This window comes from Phalacrocorax aristotelis, chromosome 2, assembly GCF_949628215.1.
Source record: "Phalacrocorax aristotelis chromosome 2, bGulAri2.1, whole genome shotgun sequence".
Classification (NCBI taxonomy): domain Eukaryota; kingdom Metazoa; phylum Chordata; class Aves; order Suliformes; family Phalacrocoracidae; genus Phalacrocorax; species Phalacrocorax aristotelis.
This window is the reverse complement of record NC_134277.1, coordinates 23,669,100-23,685,129: the sequence shown is the minus strand read 5'-3', so window position 1 is coordinate 23,685,129 and position 16,030 is coordinate 23,669,100. Positions and strand designations below refer to the sequence as shown.

The window sequence follows — 16,030 nt, the reverse complement described above, 5'->3', positions numbered from 1 at the left end:
CACTTGGAACTAAATCTGGCAAGGGATGTCAAAGGTAACAGGAAGGGCTTCTTTAGCAAAAGAAAGACTGGGGAAACTACGGGCCTGCTGCTGAACGAGGTGGGTGCTCTGGTGATGCAGGATGCAGAGAAGGCAGACTTACTGAATGCCTTCCTTGCTTCTGTCTTTACTGCTAAGGCTGGCCCTCAGGCATCTCAGCCCCCAGAGGTGAAAGAGAAAATCTGGAGAATGGAAGACTTACCATCGGTTGAGAAGGACTGGGACAAAGATCATTTAGGCAAACTGGATCCTCTCAAATCCATGGGCCCCGATGGGATGCACCCACAAATGCTGCGGGAGCTGGTGGATGCTGTCACTAAGCCACTCTCCATCACCTTTGAAAGGTTGTGGAGGACCGGAGAGGTGCCTGAGTACTGGAGGAAAGCAAATGTCACTCCAGTCTTCAAAAAGGGCATGAAGGAGGACCTGGGAAACTATAGGCCAGTCAGCCTCACCTCCATTCCTGGAAAGGTGATGGAGCAGTTCGTTCTGGAGGTCATCTCCAGGCACGTAGAGGAAAAGAAGGTTATCAGAAGTAGTCAACATGGATTCACCAAGGGGAGATCATGCTTGACCAACCTGGTAGCCTTCTATGATGGCATGACTGCCTGGGTAGATGAAGGGAGTGCAGTTGATGTTGTTTACCTGGACTTCAGCGTTCGACAGAGCAAGGCATTCGACAATGGCTCCCCTAACATCCTCATCGGCAAGCTAAGGAAGTGTGGGTCGGATGAGTGGACAGTGAGGTGGACAGAGAACTGGCTCAACAACAGAACTCAGAGGGTCGTGATCAACGGAGCAGAGTCTGGTTGGAGGAGGCCTGTCACTAGTGGTGTTCCCCAGGGGTCTGTGCTGGGTCCAGTCCTGTTCAACATATTCATCAATGACCTGGACGAAGGGACAGAGTGTAACCTCAGCAAGTTTGCTGATGATACAAAACTGGGAGGAGTGGCTGATACACCAGAAGGCTGTGCTGCCATTTGGTGAGACCTGGACAGGCTGGAAAGCTGGGCTGAGGGGAACCTCATGAAATTCAACAAAAGCAAGTGCAAGGTCCTGCACCTGGGGGAGGAACAACCCCAGGCACCAGTACAGGTTGGGGGCTGAACTACTGGAAAGCAGCTCTGTTGAGAAGGACCTGGGAGTGCCAGGAGACAGCAAGCTGAGCCTGAGCCAGCACTGTGCCCTTGTGGCCAAGAAGGCCAACAATATTCTGGGCTGCATTAAAAGGAGTGTGGCCAGCAGGTTGAGGGAGATTATCCTCCCACTCTACTCCACCCTAGTGAGGCCACATCTGGAGTACTGTGTCCTGTTCCAGGCTCCCCAGTTTAAGAAGGACAGGGAACTGCTGGAGCAGTCCAGCGGAGAGCTACCAGGATGATTAGGAGACTGGAGCATCTCTCTTATGAGGAAAGGCTGAGAGACCTGGGTTTGTTCATCCTGGAGAAGAGATGATTGAGGGGGGAATCTTATCAGTGCTTATAAATACCTAAAGGGTGGGTGTCAGGATGATGGGGCTGGACTCTTTTCAGTGGTACCCAATGACAGGGCCAGGGGCAATGGGCACAAGCTGGAACTCAGGAAGTTCCACCTCAATATGAGAAAAAACCTTTCCTGTGAGGGTGACAGAGCAGTGGAACAGGCTGCCCAGGGAGGTTGTGGAGTCTCCTTCCCTGGAGACATTCAAAACCCACCTGGATACATTCCTGTGCCCCTTGCTCTGGGTGTGCCTGCTCAAGCAGGGGAGTTGGACAAGATGATCTCCAGAGGTCCCTTCCAACCCCTACCATCCTGAGATTCTGTGATTTTGTGATATAGCTATCAGTTACTGTGTATCTATAAAATATGTCCATTAACTGTTTTAAAAAAAGTCATCATTGACGTCCATAACAATATGGCATTCTGATATTTTCACATGGTAGCGGGATCATCTTCACTTGATCAGTTCAACATGATTTTATAGATTGCTTTCATTTTCTCAGTTATATACATCATCTGTTTTATAATTCAGGCATAATCATAGTTGTTTCCATACTCTACATATAAAGAGCTATTAAAGATATAAATTTAGAAAAACATTATCTCCAAAGGAACACGAAATGCATAAGTCTTACCACAACTTTTTCTTTATGAGCTTTGACTGTTGCCCCAAACCACTGATTTGTCTTAAACTCAATAGGTTCCCTGGTGCCATTGACTTTAATTTTCCTGTTGTCTGAAAAAGAAAGAAGCAGTATGTTGACAGCTTATTTTAAAAAGTATCACCCTGTGAATTACCAATACAAGTGAACAAACTAATGGATATATTACATTGCAACCACTGTTATCATCCTACCAGCCTAATAGGAAATGGACATTCTAGTATCATTTAAGCTTTTTACTGCTCCGTGGAAAGCACCTTAAATTTGCATGTGAAAATTCAAAACAATTACACCTAAACTTCAGAAAAAAAAACCCAAAGGACTGGAAAAAGAAACCCTGTGCTTCCCCCTGAAAGATAACAAACAAACAAACTGGAATTTATGATGAAGAATGAATAAGAATCTACAAAAATAGGTGAAAGGCCCTAAAAAGTTTTCTCATTATGTGGTAGAAACTTTCCATGTAAAAAGCATGTCCCATAACTAGTTTTTGTTAAACAAATTAAATTTCTTAGCATGCTTATTCAAAGACCAACATTACAGATAGCAAAGGACTTACTTTTTAACAGAATTACATGTGTACACACTGTCACAAGAGACAGCTTCTTAACGTTGCTTTATATACACTCTTGCAGATGTCAGCATAAGAGAAGCCATCTGGGCAAAGACTCAGGCCAATTATAATGCATTTCAGGTTTTAATAAAAAGCAGACATCCCTTCCTTTCACCCTCAGTTCTCTGAAGTAAACTGATTTCCCATATGTTCATGAGCTATGCTCTTCCCTTACCGGTCATTCCTGATGAACTTTGCAATTTATACATAAGCAGGGCATTACTCCTTCCCCCTTGTATCTGCATTCCCTTATGCTTGTTTCTGGTTCATATCACGAGGGATTTCACTCTACGTGAAAATAAAACCATATACTGTCTACTTTGGAATGTAGAAAAAAATGTAATGTCAGATTATACTGTATGGATTTACATATTTTTTTTTTATAATGAAGAAAGATGCAGCTGGTATAGTTGTCACCTTTAAAAAGCCAACACTTCCTAGGATTTGCCTGACAGGAATACAGGAGACATCTGAATGCTTTTCTAGGATGTTGGATCACCAGTTACCTCAGCTCATGGTAACCTCATAAACGTTAAAGATATAAACTGACTTTGAAAGAAAAATGTGTTATATTTGGAGAACAAGGATACTCTGTCTCTGTATTTTTCTAATAAACATAAAGGAAAGTTGAATGAGAATGAATTTGTGAAAGTTTGAAAGTCTCTGAGAAAATGTCTTCCTTCATACAAATATTTGTTTCTATGCTGCACCAATTACAGGAGCTAGTATGGAAAATCATGCTTAGAGAGATGAGAGAGAGAAATTTCAATAATTTTTAGATCTTTAAAAATCAGGAAGAATAATTTAAAATAATTCTAAAAGTATTCATTTAAAAATACCTTTTTTTAAAGTTAGGCCTAAACTTTAACAGCGTGGGAGGCAGTGACTTTGACACACTGCATTGTAGGAGCTGCCAGCTTCTACCTAGATGTTGGCAACACCACTTTTGATTTTTTTTTCCAATGTGACTTCACTTTCAGAGCTTGACCCTTTCAAACTTTAAAGGTTTCTTTTTTCTTTTTTTAATGCTCTAGCAGATCTGAACATGATCAATGTCCGCAGATGAGGTCTTGATAGAAACAAAGCTTTTGAAGCTTGAAAATCAGCCATGGCCAGTTTACAGCAGCCAATGCTAGCCTGGCTCTGAGGATAGTCACGACCAGTATTCTAACTTAAAAAGATCTTACATTTTCAGTCAAAACAGCGTACTTGTCTACTGGCAAAGTATTTGAGAAGATGTTAGTTTTTAAAACTAGGTCAACTGTTTGCAGGATTTATAAAAATAAAGCTGAATTTACCAGATGATCTGCAAGAACTGTACACACATCCCCCACCCCTGCTTATTGGTATACGGTGTAGTATGAATCCTTCATCATGTGGCATGGGATTTTCATGATAAAAAAATCATTAAAGTATGATACAAACCCAAATTAATAAATAGCGCTTTTTTTCCCTACATAAATCTCTTTTGGCAGAAATTCACCAATCACCTTTGTTCAGGACCTTTGCTGGTGTGATGGAGTCATATTCCTAGTTTCTGAGGTTGTGCCTTAAAATACAGTTTAGTCTTTTGTATTTAATGACCATTCAGTATTTCAGATTGCTGTGAACCAGCTACTGCTTCCCCTATAACATTATCAAAATCAAGCTATATACACAATTATCTTGTCTGAATACACATGGACTATCATTACTGTGCCCTGATTGTATTCCATTAGACAAAAAGGCTCTGAATAAAGTCGCTGTAAATCTTCACTTTTGAGCTAGTAATCCACTTACAACTGAGGGCACAGTTCTCCTAAAGCAAACATGCCTAAAGAAGCATGGTTCAGAAGAACCATGCCTAAAAGTAGCTAACTTTTTTTACAAATTGTAGATAACCAAGGATGACCACTTAGTCTAGACTCAGACAAAAGCTATTTGTTTACTCAGATAAATCCCAATCCATTTAAAAAAAAAAAAAGTTATTTCTCTCTGGTACATCCCTCAAAACTGTGTTATCTAAGTGTTTCAAAAAATAATGTCTGTGTCCTGACAACGCCCTTATATGACACAGAAATATGTCTTCTTGTGCTACTTATGGGGATCTGAGGCCCACATGCTATGTCTGTTCTGTACCATACTCACAGGCTAAGCTATGTTTTTGTAAGTAGCAAAAACTTGGCTTGAATTCAGGTTGCAATCAAATGTCATCTCTTCTGGAGGAGAATGCCTGCCCCCTTTTAGGAAGGAGTCCAGGCTATCTTGTATCATGATACGTGTGTGACACTAGTGCAAGGATAGCTAGAATACAAGGCAGCAGCTGGGCTGGGCACACAACGCCTGAGCTTGTCCACAGAGCAGTCCAGTGAGTGCTTGAGTACCAGCTGGGTTGCTTCAGAGCCAGCCCAGGAGCTGTTCCAGATGGTCAACAGTCTGGATGACTCACAAATTTGGCTTGAAACTCAGCCCTGGAGTCACTCTTAATTTTACTGCCTAAGACTGTATTGCAGATAAAGGCCCCAACAACCAGGAGTATGCGAAGAGTGGAGAAATGTACAAGTACAAATTTAGGTGCAAGGACATTCTTAAATGTCATTTCAGCAACCCCAAAGCATCTCATTTTCTACTGCAGGAGCCAAGACTCCTATACTTTGGTGCTGCCCCACAATCCAGCTTCAGAAGCAGCTCTGGAGATGGTGAAACATGATTCTCAAAACCAGTGTTCCTCCACCTCGTCCTTTAGACTTGAGGTACCTAGGGGCTACCAAAGGGAAAAAGCCCCTTAAATTGCCAAAGCAGTAGCTAGAGAAGTAGAAAAATTTGAATTCAGACAGTAAAAAGCAAACATATGTAAGAACAACAGTACAGAGATTAATTTTTAGGAACTAAAGCTTGAACCTGGAGCAAGTGTTAATGCAAATCCATCATTTGCACACATTCGACTAAATTTGGCACTGTCTACAGGGATTGGTCTCCTCTCAGTCACTGAGTCAGCACATTATAAACTGTTTAACAGGCATGAATCAAACATTACTCTTACAAATACCTCTGTTGTAGTAATCAGGATCTGCATAAGAAACAGATGTATTTGCAAACCGGGATAGTAGCTCATTGTGATTCATTCAGCCCTTGAAAACTAGAAGTAAACAATGCAGCATCTATTACAATTTGAAAATATTCAAATGAACTAAAGCAAATAAAAATATTTTAATCAAACTTAACATGGGAACACAATGCTGCTAATCAAAGCAACAAATCTGGCTACGTAATACACCTGCAACTCTTTCAGGTAAGTTCTCACCCTTCAGGAACTTGGAAAAGTATTATATTTACTTGCTTCGTGTGTGTTTGCCTGTGTGTATGGGATAAACACAGATGGACATTAGCTAGGCATCTCTAGCAGGCTGTTGCACTCTGCCCTCTAATCTGTACCTACTCAGACTACATCCAGGATGGCAAATCCCTTTCAAATACCTGTTCTGATATATATGTGTGTGTGTGTATGTATCTATGCACATCCATCCATCCAAATAAATATAGATAATATTAAATGCAATATATATATTTCATATATTTATACATAATTATATATACACAGAATAGAGGTGAATAATCCCCTCAACCCATCCATATTTATAAAAAAATGGGAATACAAATGTATAAAAACAACAAACGTTTATATTTACATAAATATACACAGGTGAAGGAAAGTGAACATCCCCGTCACATGGAGACATGGCAGCAAATACCAGTTGCAACAGATACCAGTTGCAGCAAGGGAATTTCTGATTAGATATAAAGAAAATACTCTTCACAGTGAGGGTGATTAAGCACTGGAACAGATTCCCCAGAGAGTCTATGGCATCTCCATCCATGGGTAGTTTCAGAATTTGGCTATACAACGCTCTGAGCAATCTAACTTAACTTTGAAATCAGCCCTGCTGCATCATTAGGGCCCTGGCTTACAGGAGGGAAGAGAGACAGGGAAGGGTTTGTACTGGCATACATGGTCCCATATTCTAGAAGTGAGGGAAAAGAGGGGATCTTGTCATCCCTATCACCATGGCAGAGTGATACCTTTTTGGCATCGCTACCATAAAAGATTCCAATGATACGACCCATTACAAAGCACAGTAACATTCACAGGGTCACTGATATCAGACCCTCAACAGAGAGACAGAACACAAATGCAAAGGTAAAGACTATGATCTAGGGAACCAAGCCAAACAATTGCTTTCAACATTAATGCTTGGGGAAGAAAAAGGACTCCATAGTGTTTAGAGACAGTAGGAATATGCAAAACCCTCGCATGATGAGAAGAGCTACTTCTATTTTTAGTTTTATCTGATTCTGCAAATATCTATTTGATTTCTGGTCTTTATTGTGCCTTAGATGCTATTCATATGAGTTATTTTAATTTAATAGATCATATCTAGACAGCTTTATTTGGACTTTGATTCCATGAATCAAGAAAAAAAGAATCACCAAACCAAATAGGATTTTTTTTCCCTAAGTACAATCTGATCAAAAACAAATTAAGACCTCAGGGCTTGAACTAACATAGCTAAGGGTATTTTTTCCCTTCTTAGATAAGGCTGAGAGTTATACAAGAAACTCATGAGAGTCTATTATAAATCAGAATGTTACAAGTGAACCATGAGGCTCCAGATAAGGATTTACTGGCATAGTGGACTGAAATGTGTCAACATTTAGAAGTGCAACAAAGTTCTCCCTCAGCACTTTCTCTTGAGATGCAAATTCTGGTTTATAACAGGATTCTTAAGTTTTCCCTAGAATCTCACCATCTTGAAAGCTAATCATTTTTTCAGGTAACTAAACCTCTTGAGCCCCACAACACATCCTTTCCTTATACAGTACCTGGGTTCTGTTACAATCAGCTCAACTGCTGGCCAGATTAGCTCATGTTTTTTATCGACTGCACGCTTGGCCAGAACTGATCTACATCCCCCTCCCCTGTTTCTCTTCAGAGGCTGCTCAAATTTTCTCCAGCTAGTTTAGAAAAATATAACCTGTTTTACTAAAATTGGTAAAGTTAACTGACAGCGAAGACAAGACCCCAGTGAATTCTGGAAACTTAGGGGAGGTGGTATCTAAAATTCTGCCTTTTGGAGCTAATTTAAAACATAAGAATTTGCAGTCTGTTAAGTATTACAATTAAAAGTGACCATCGTAATGAGTTTCTGAAATACGAACTGTTAGGTCTTTACCAGATTTCAAACACAATTGTGCACTTCAGGGGGTATTTAAGTTTGCTTCTGGCTGCAAGATGCTTTGAGTGGTTCAGAAGTTCCCCAGTTAATCAAGCAGGGAGAGTTTTCTTCATATTGCTCTCCTGCTACCTCTCCTGGCAGCTGAATGGAAGAGCACCCAGCTTAAACACAAGGACTTGGTAATTCTACCTCAATGCTAAACCAGAAATAGTCATTAGAAAATGAGGTTTACAATGAAGAAACTGAAAAAGAGAATTTAGCTTTGTGTAGGTAGGAGAGGAAAGACAGATCACAGCTCTTTAATATAATGCCAGTGCTTGTTCCCCTGTCCTCTCATTGAGTTTCAAAGGGGTTGAAAAAAAGATTAGGGGTTGGACTAGATGATCTTTAAAGGTCCCTTTCAACTCGAACCATTCTATGATTCTATGAAAGAGTATCACAACCTTATACTGCAATGCAACAGGACAGCTTTACAGAGCAGGGAAACATGGGAGAAGAGTCTCTGCCCTTCAGTCCGTATCTTCTGAAGTAAGGTGATACTAAAAGCACTTCCATTATACTTTGTCTCAGTTCCCTACTGCACTGAAGCAGACTAAAGTACCAGTTGTGTTCTCAGGGGCAGTGCTTTCAGCTTCTTCCCAGTCTTGGCCCCAGTGCCCAGATTTAGGGAGCTCTAAAGAGCTGCAAACATGGGACTGCAGAGCCAGTGCTGTATCAAGAACAGGAAACATGCAGAGTTCCCGCTAAAGCCCCTTCTTGGCTGCAGGCCATATCACTGGCCAACCCATGCGGGAATGTCCAGTTACATGACTTGCTTATGAATGGATCAGCTCAAATCCTACAGCATGTCAAAATTTCATCTTCCTTCCCTCCTCTGCCCCCGTCTGTTGTTTGGAACAATATTTCATCAGAAAGATTAATTATTGATGCTATTAGTTTGCAAGTAAAGCACCTCACTGCTTTGGAAATCTTTGGATTAGCTACTATGAAGAACAGAGATAGGTGATCTGAGAAATTATTGACAACCTGGGAGAACTGCCTGTAGAATAATTTCAGTTAGGTGGTATGACCTTTAGGAATTGGGTGCAGATACTCCTGCACCTCTATTAACTCTAAGCCACCTTCTCAGCAAAGTAGTTTAGCTCACGCCCATTTCCACATTAACACAACTTATGCAGCAGCTCATAGCGCTCAGACCAGCTTGAGCATCCTAACGTTTGCACAGTGCCACAGAGATGATTTCAGGAGTAGTCTTGGCTTTGAGTATCAGTGCTAGTAGTAAGGTAGCCAGTCTGTGTTTGACAGCTAGAACATGGCTCTCAGAAGTAATGACATTTTTTAAAGTGTCTTTCACTGGGAATTGAATGAATACTGAGTGTTCCTGTTGCCAGTTAGTAACCAGTGGAACGTCTGCTCCCTCATGTTATCGTAGTTTCTGAGAAAAAACGAACAAGAGAGCTTCACAAACCATAAGGATTTGTCTTTTGTCATTTAAAGCTTACATGACACAAAAAATAGTGTTTAGTCCTGAGTGTCACAGCCTGTGGGTGGTGGCGGGGAGGTTAGCTGCACCTTGCCAGTGACTCTGGTGCAACACTTGCAGCACCAGATCTCTGATCCACGGGGGAACAACGCAGTTGTCTTACACCAGTGTCAGGATGTCAAGTCCAGTTAGGCTTAGTGTTTGTGTTCTCCCTTCAGAACTCTATGGCATGCAGGATATAGAATAATTTTCCTTAAACTAAAACTTTAGTTACTTTAAAAATAGAAAGATATTATTCACTTCACAGAGAAAAACAAAACTCAATAAAACAGCCTTTACAAGACCAAAGACCACCCTATCTCAGCGCTTACCATCGTAATATTAACTTAAGCAAGGCTAAGTTTTTCACTAAGGTGTCTATCACTTGGCTCCCTCAAATCACTTTCTGAACAAGTGCCCCCTCTATCTAAGGCAATACATACTTTACCAACTCAACACATTACATTATTTTTCCCTTCCTTCCTCTGACTCATGAGCATGTTCTTGTTCAACATTGCCTCTTAACAAGCCTTAAACGCTTGTGGAGAGAGATTTTGTTCCTTTTTAGTTTGTTATCCTTTACAGCCCCGTAACAAGGCACGTCTATCCATTCATCCAGCAAACATCTCAAAATCTGTAAAATACAGGATAACTATAAATTCGTGTAAAGCAGCTCCACACCTGTAACACCATGATATTGGAAAATGTCCAGAAACTTGACTGAAGCCATCACAGAATAATAGTCAATGTCCTCACTGTTTTCATTTAATAAGACAGAGATATTAATAGTGTTACTACAAACAACATCAAAGCATTTGCAAATGAAGGAACCCTTCTTGAAATTACGTTTACTGTTCTTGTGCAAACAGTGAAGAAATCTGTACAGTTACATATGAGTCTTACCAATTTGGTGCCTACTTACATACTTATGGCAGTAAAAGTCCAAATAACATCCAAGAGTGCTGTATGCTCCCTCCTCAATAGCAGAACACAACTTGCATTGAATGCAACATACCTGAGATTCATTTGTCCACCCAGCCCTCAGAAATGGAAGACATGAGCCCTCAGGGTCACAGATAATTTAAGCCAGTGGTTTTCAACCACTTGGATTTGTTTATCTCTTTAAGTTTTATGTTATAGTGGAATTTTCACAGTTTCTGTGACCTGCAGCAATTTCACATATATAACTTGTGATATAGTATATCTGAATCTGCTTTCCTTTTACAAATTCTTTAGAATTCAGAAGCCCTCCATTGAACTCTCGTGGCCAAAAAATACTGATTTAGTAAATTCTTTATCTATTTGTTGGGTCACATTGCCTTTTAATTGTTACATTATGCTTTCCCTTTCTTTCTAGTTCCACCTGATTTTTACTTCTGATCTTAACTAAGACTGCTTTCAATTATTCAGCCGATCTGTTTCTTTTATTGTGCTTAGTGATTCTAACTGAAAGAGCTGATAATATTTGGTTACTGTCAAGAAAAAAGTACTTAAAAAAGGAAGCTTTGAATAAAAATGTATGCATTAGGCATGCAATGGCCAAAGGCTTCAAAAGGAACTGCCTGGAACAGACTGTTTGAAATAGTATCGTCGAGGATAGAACTCATGTCAACTGCTATGTTTGGGCGATTAGTGGAAAAGATTAAAAACTTGCTCCTGTAAGTAAGGCATTTTGGAGAGAAAAAACAGACATGAAGTAAACATCCATACTTCAGCAAAAAAAGTAATCTACGGGATATTGGTGATGACCTTTATGTTGCTTGCAATGAAGAATGGGGGTTGGCACAAGCTATGCAAACCTTCCCATGGTCCCTGTCTACAAGGACAACTGGACATGGCTAAACTGGGTGAAATGCCGCCTTTACTGCCCTTGGTACCAGAATTAGACAGCTAATGGTAACACTGCTAAACCTGCCTATACTGCAGTCCCTCCTCCAAGGACAGTGCATTTATATGTACACAACGGGCTCTCTCTGGCTTAACTTCAGCTGTCTACCATACAGGGATCAATCCAGAGGACACTGAACAACTGTCTCAGGTAGACTGAATGAACCATGCTTTGGAGATTCCAAGCGGAATAGTTGTCCAAAGCCTTGTTGATAATACTTACTCATCAGCCTGTGTTCGTGCCTTTATTTGAAACATAGTATCAGCAAAAGGACACCGCTGCCAAGAATATGGAGGTGCCCTGAGCCTCTTTAGTCAACTTTTCTGGAGTTTCCCACAGGAAAGCCAGATGTCCTTCGAGGTTTCATCATTCATTCATTCATTCATTTTTTTCAAATATTCCATCTAAATGCAATGGAATTTTAATCTGGCCTGTAAGTTTTCTTTTCAAACCTAAAATTAATTTGGATAGATAATATATTCCACTTCTGTTACATGAACTATCTAACTAATCATAAGACAGAAATACAGGAATATTTCCTAAACTGGTTTTAAAGACATACACTCAGGGCATATTACAATAAAAATATAGTATGCATACCATCTGTGTACATTCACATTTATATATAACCATATACTACACATAGTATTACATGCCGAAGTAGCCACATACACATACAGGAGCTATCTCTTACCCTGTTTTGAAGAATGACCAGTGTGATGGGAGAGTCATCCTGAGCAGAGTTCCTAGATGCTAACATAATAATAGGATGTGTGGGTGGCTGGAGCTGGAAGAGGTAAAGAACTGCACTGCTTACTGGCTACATTTAAGTAAGCTCTTCTAATTAAATTTGTGCTCTCAGAAAAAAAGGTGAATTGTATTGTGTTTGCATTTAAATAAACTGCAAATGTTAAGATTAAATATAAGCTAAAGAATCATAGCTTGTGCTTAATGCTTAAACTGCCAAAGTCTGCCTAAATAAAGGAATCAGTTTTAAAGTCCCTGCAAACACTAGGTTTAAATTATTTTCGAGACCTATAAAGAGACAACAGAAAACATAAACAGCCTGAACTGTTTAAAACATGTGTTCCCTCTAATTAAATCAGAAACATCTGTCTTGGGATTTTGGAAGTTGGTATAATCTATCCACATTGTGCCTAAATCTGTTTGCATCTAGCTTCCAATATTCTGAAATACAATTCTTGCTTTCTGAAAAGAATTAAAGAACTATGCCACATGAGGTACTTCATCCATCTAAACGGACAGAAAACCCCTTGCTGAAAGTAACAGCAAACCTGTGATTGAGAGAAGCGTGTGAGACATGGGTTTGGGGATTTTGCACTCTGAGGAGTCAAAAAAAAACCTCAAAAAGTGTCTTCAAAATGAGGAATCTGCCACAAACACCTTTCATTAAAGCAGTAAGATGAACTACGCACTATCCTGGAGGTCACACTCTTGTTACTTCTCTGGGGACCACTAAACCCTCCCCTGCAAGCGCACACGCACACAGACTCCGAGGAGCGGGATCTCTCCAGCGAACTGCAGAGACTCGGGTTGAAGTGACACCAGTACAGCCAGCGCAGAGGAAACCTGTGCCGAAGGGGGACCTGAGCACCGCAGAGCACAACACGCAGCGCTGCGCTCGGAGACCCCGCCATGTACTTACTGGTGTTATCGAAGGGGATCTGCCTGCACTGGGTGGCGGGCCAGGCGCAGTGGTACACCGCTCCTCCTTCCACTATGTCTGGCTGCGAGGTGTTGGCTTTGGGAGCTCCCACCAGGACACTGACTCTGCGAAACACACCGGGCAGTCACGGGCGTGCTGGGGGGCGACCAGCACCGACGGGCGGCGGCCCCGGCACGGCGGGCCTGCGGCTGTCACCGCGGCCACCGGCCCGCGGGACGCCGCCGTTTGCCCACCGCCCCACCCCCCCCCGAGCCTCCCCCGAGCCCGTCGGCGCCCCCACGCCCCGGCCAGCCCCCGCTGGGGCACGGCCCGGACCCCGCCGCCCCACGGGGCCGCGGGCGCCGCGCTGAGGGGAGCGGCCCGCCCCGCCCTTCCCGCCCGGCTCGGCGGCGGCACTCACGTGCTGGGGTCGGGGATGTAGAAGTCCACCGAGTACCCGAAGTAGCTGCCCGGGGGCCCGCTGTACACCGTCCACTTCTCCTCGTCCAGGTTGAAGGCCACCAGCGCCGGCGCCCAGAGCAGCGCTGACAGGAGGAGCAGCGGGCACGGCCGCTGCGGGTGGGCACCGCTGGCCCCGCGCCCGCGGCTGAGGCGCAGCATCCTCGCCCCCTCCGCGGCAGGGTCCCGCTGGCAGAGTGGAGCGGAGCGGCGGCCCTGCGGAGCCGCGGCGGTCTGGCTGCCGCCGTGCGCTGGCGGCGGGGCGGGGGGCTGGCAGGGCGGGGGAGGCTCGGCTCGGCCCCGCTCACCCCGCCGCCGCCGCCGCCGCCGCCGCCGCCGCGGGCAGAGGCGCGCTCCGCTGCCCCCTGGCGGCCCGCGGCCGGCAGCGCAGCGCGGCGCCTCGCCGTCGGCGGCCCCGTGGAGGCGCGGAGCGGCCGTGAGGCCCCGCCGGGAGCGCGGTGGCTTAGCGGGTAAGCGCTTTTCCTACCGGGCAGCACTTGAGCCCGAGGGACCCCCGCGCCACCGGCCGGTGCCTGGGCGCCGCTGGGCAGGGCGAGGCGCTGGGGTCGGTGTGGGGCCGCCTCACCCGCGCCTCCCGCGCTGAGGCAGAAGCGACCCCGCCGCCGCCGCCGGAGGTGTCGGCGCCTCGGCCCAGCCCCGCACGACGCCCCGGGCGCGGTCCGCGAAGGAGGACGGTGCTCACAGCCCTGGGGCCGCGGTGCGGCCGTCGGGAGCCCGGAGCCGCCCTCGTCCCCCAGCGCAGGGAGCGACGTGGGGGCCGGGGCCAGGGCGAGGCTCCGCCATCCTGGCTGAACGTGGTGCTCGGCGTGGTGTACTGCACGAACCAGGTGTGTCTGCAGAAACCAGTGTGTCTTGCCAAGAAAATTCACTGGTGAAGCTGGAGCAATGCATGCTAAATAGGAGACCCCCTTAACTCTGCCCAGCAGAGTTACTCGATGGCTACGCTTGGACAGTTGTGTTCACAAGGGAAAGTGGCGGTGTTGGGGCTGGTGATTTCTAGAATTTTTCTCTACTTCCAGTATTTTCAAGAGTTTGAACTGAAGAGTCTGATACTTGAAAATGCCTTTTAGGAAACTAAAATGCATGAAAAAAAAAAATAGAGGTTCATTAGATTGCTATATGCCTGCCAGCATGGCTATTATTTGAAAAAAAATGATCAACTGAAAACCCATTCTAACCACTGGAAAAGAGGAAAACCCAGCCTCACAGTTCAGCACACATCAGGAAATGCATTCTTCTGTAAATTTCTCTGGCTACATAAAGTTTTAATATGCTGAAGGGGGCACCTTACGCTTGTGCAAAGGAGAGCATTGCTATAGGCCACAGCTCCATGCAGGAGTAGCTGTCATGCCTCTTTTCCCACAGAAATGACCAATATTACTTTATTGCATGTGGCATTGAATTGAGTTTGTAGAAAGCTAGCCTTATAATTTCTACATAAAAGTAGTTAAAACCAGAGAGATCTGGACAGGCTGAGGCCAATTTTATGAGGTTCAACAAAGCCAAGTGCCGGGTCCTGGACTTGGGTCACAACAACCCCACACAATGCTACAGGTCTGGGGAAGAGAGTGGCTGGAAAGCTGCATGGTGGAGAAGTACCTGGGGGTGTTGGTCAGCAGCCATCTGAACATGAACCAGCAGTGGGCCCGGGTGGCCAAGAAGGCCAACAGCATCCTGGCTTGTATCAAGAATAGCGTGGCCAGGAGGAGTAGGGAAGTGATTGAGGCCCTGTACTCGGCACTGGTGAGGCCACACCTCGAATACTGTGTTCAGTTTTGGGCCCCTCAGTGCAAGAAAAACATTGAGTTGCTGGAGCGTGTCCAGAGAAGGGCAATGAAGTTGGTGAAGGGTCTGGAGCACAAGTCTTCTGAGGAGCGGCTGAGGGAACTGGGGTTGTTTAGCCTGGAGAAGAGGAGGCTGAGGGGAGACCTTACCGCTCTCTACAGCTACCTGAAAGGAGGTTATAGTGAGGTGGGTGTTGGTCTCTTCTCCCAGGTAACAAGTGATACAACAAAAGGAAATGGCCTCAAGTTGTGCCAGGGGAGGTTTAGATTGGATATTAAGAAAAACATCTTTACTGAAAGAGTGGTCAGGCATTGGAACAGGCTGCCCAGAGAGGTGGGGGAGTCTCCATCCCTGGAGGTATTTAAAAGATGTGTAGATGTGGCACTAAGGTTGGACTCGATCTTAGAGGTCTTTTCCAACCTAGGTGATTCTATGCGTCTATGTTTTGCCCCTGCAAGCCCCACAATAGAGGTCTAGCTGTTCTTGTTAAGAACATATAAAAACTGATTCTGCCTGAAATGCTCGCTTCCCCTACAAAGCTAAATGGGGCATCACACCCATATCTTGAGGGGATGGTATTCTTATTTGTATTTTTTCTGGCCAACTCAAAGGTAGGAAGAAAAGGACAACCATTTTATTTTCTATTTAATCAACTCTGTTAGGAGGAAAAAAGGACTGTTTTT

At 44.1% G+C, this 16,030-nt stretch overlaps 1 protein-coding gene across 3 annotated transcripts in view; it reads right to left on the bottom strand.

Moving 5' to 3' along the window:
* ITGA8 (integrin subunit alpha 8) overlaps positions 1 to 13,847 on the bottom strand; it is a 125,706-nt gene extending 111,859 nt beyond the window's left edge. For 2 of the 3 annotated variants that reach the window (XM_075082739.1, XM_075082738.1), the window contains exons 1-3: positions 13,504 to 13,791; positions 13,083 to 13,207; positions 2,154 to 2,254 (exon numbers count right to left, since the gene is read on the bottom strand). In XM_075082739.1, coding sequence (XP_074938840.1) covers positions 2,154 to 2,254; positions 13,083 to 13,207; positions 13,504 to 13,703 — 426 coding nt within the window. In that variant the 5' untranslated portion in view covers positions 13,704 to 13,791. Of the gene's footprint in view, positions 1 to 2,153; positions 2,255 to 13,082; positions 13,208 to 13,503 lie in introns of all 3 variants that reach the window. The other variant, XM_075082740.1, reaches the window with a different exon arrangement.
* Between the last annotated feature and the right edge of the window lie 2,183 nt (positions 13,848 to 16,030).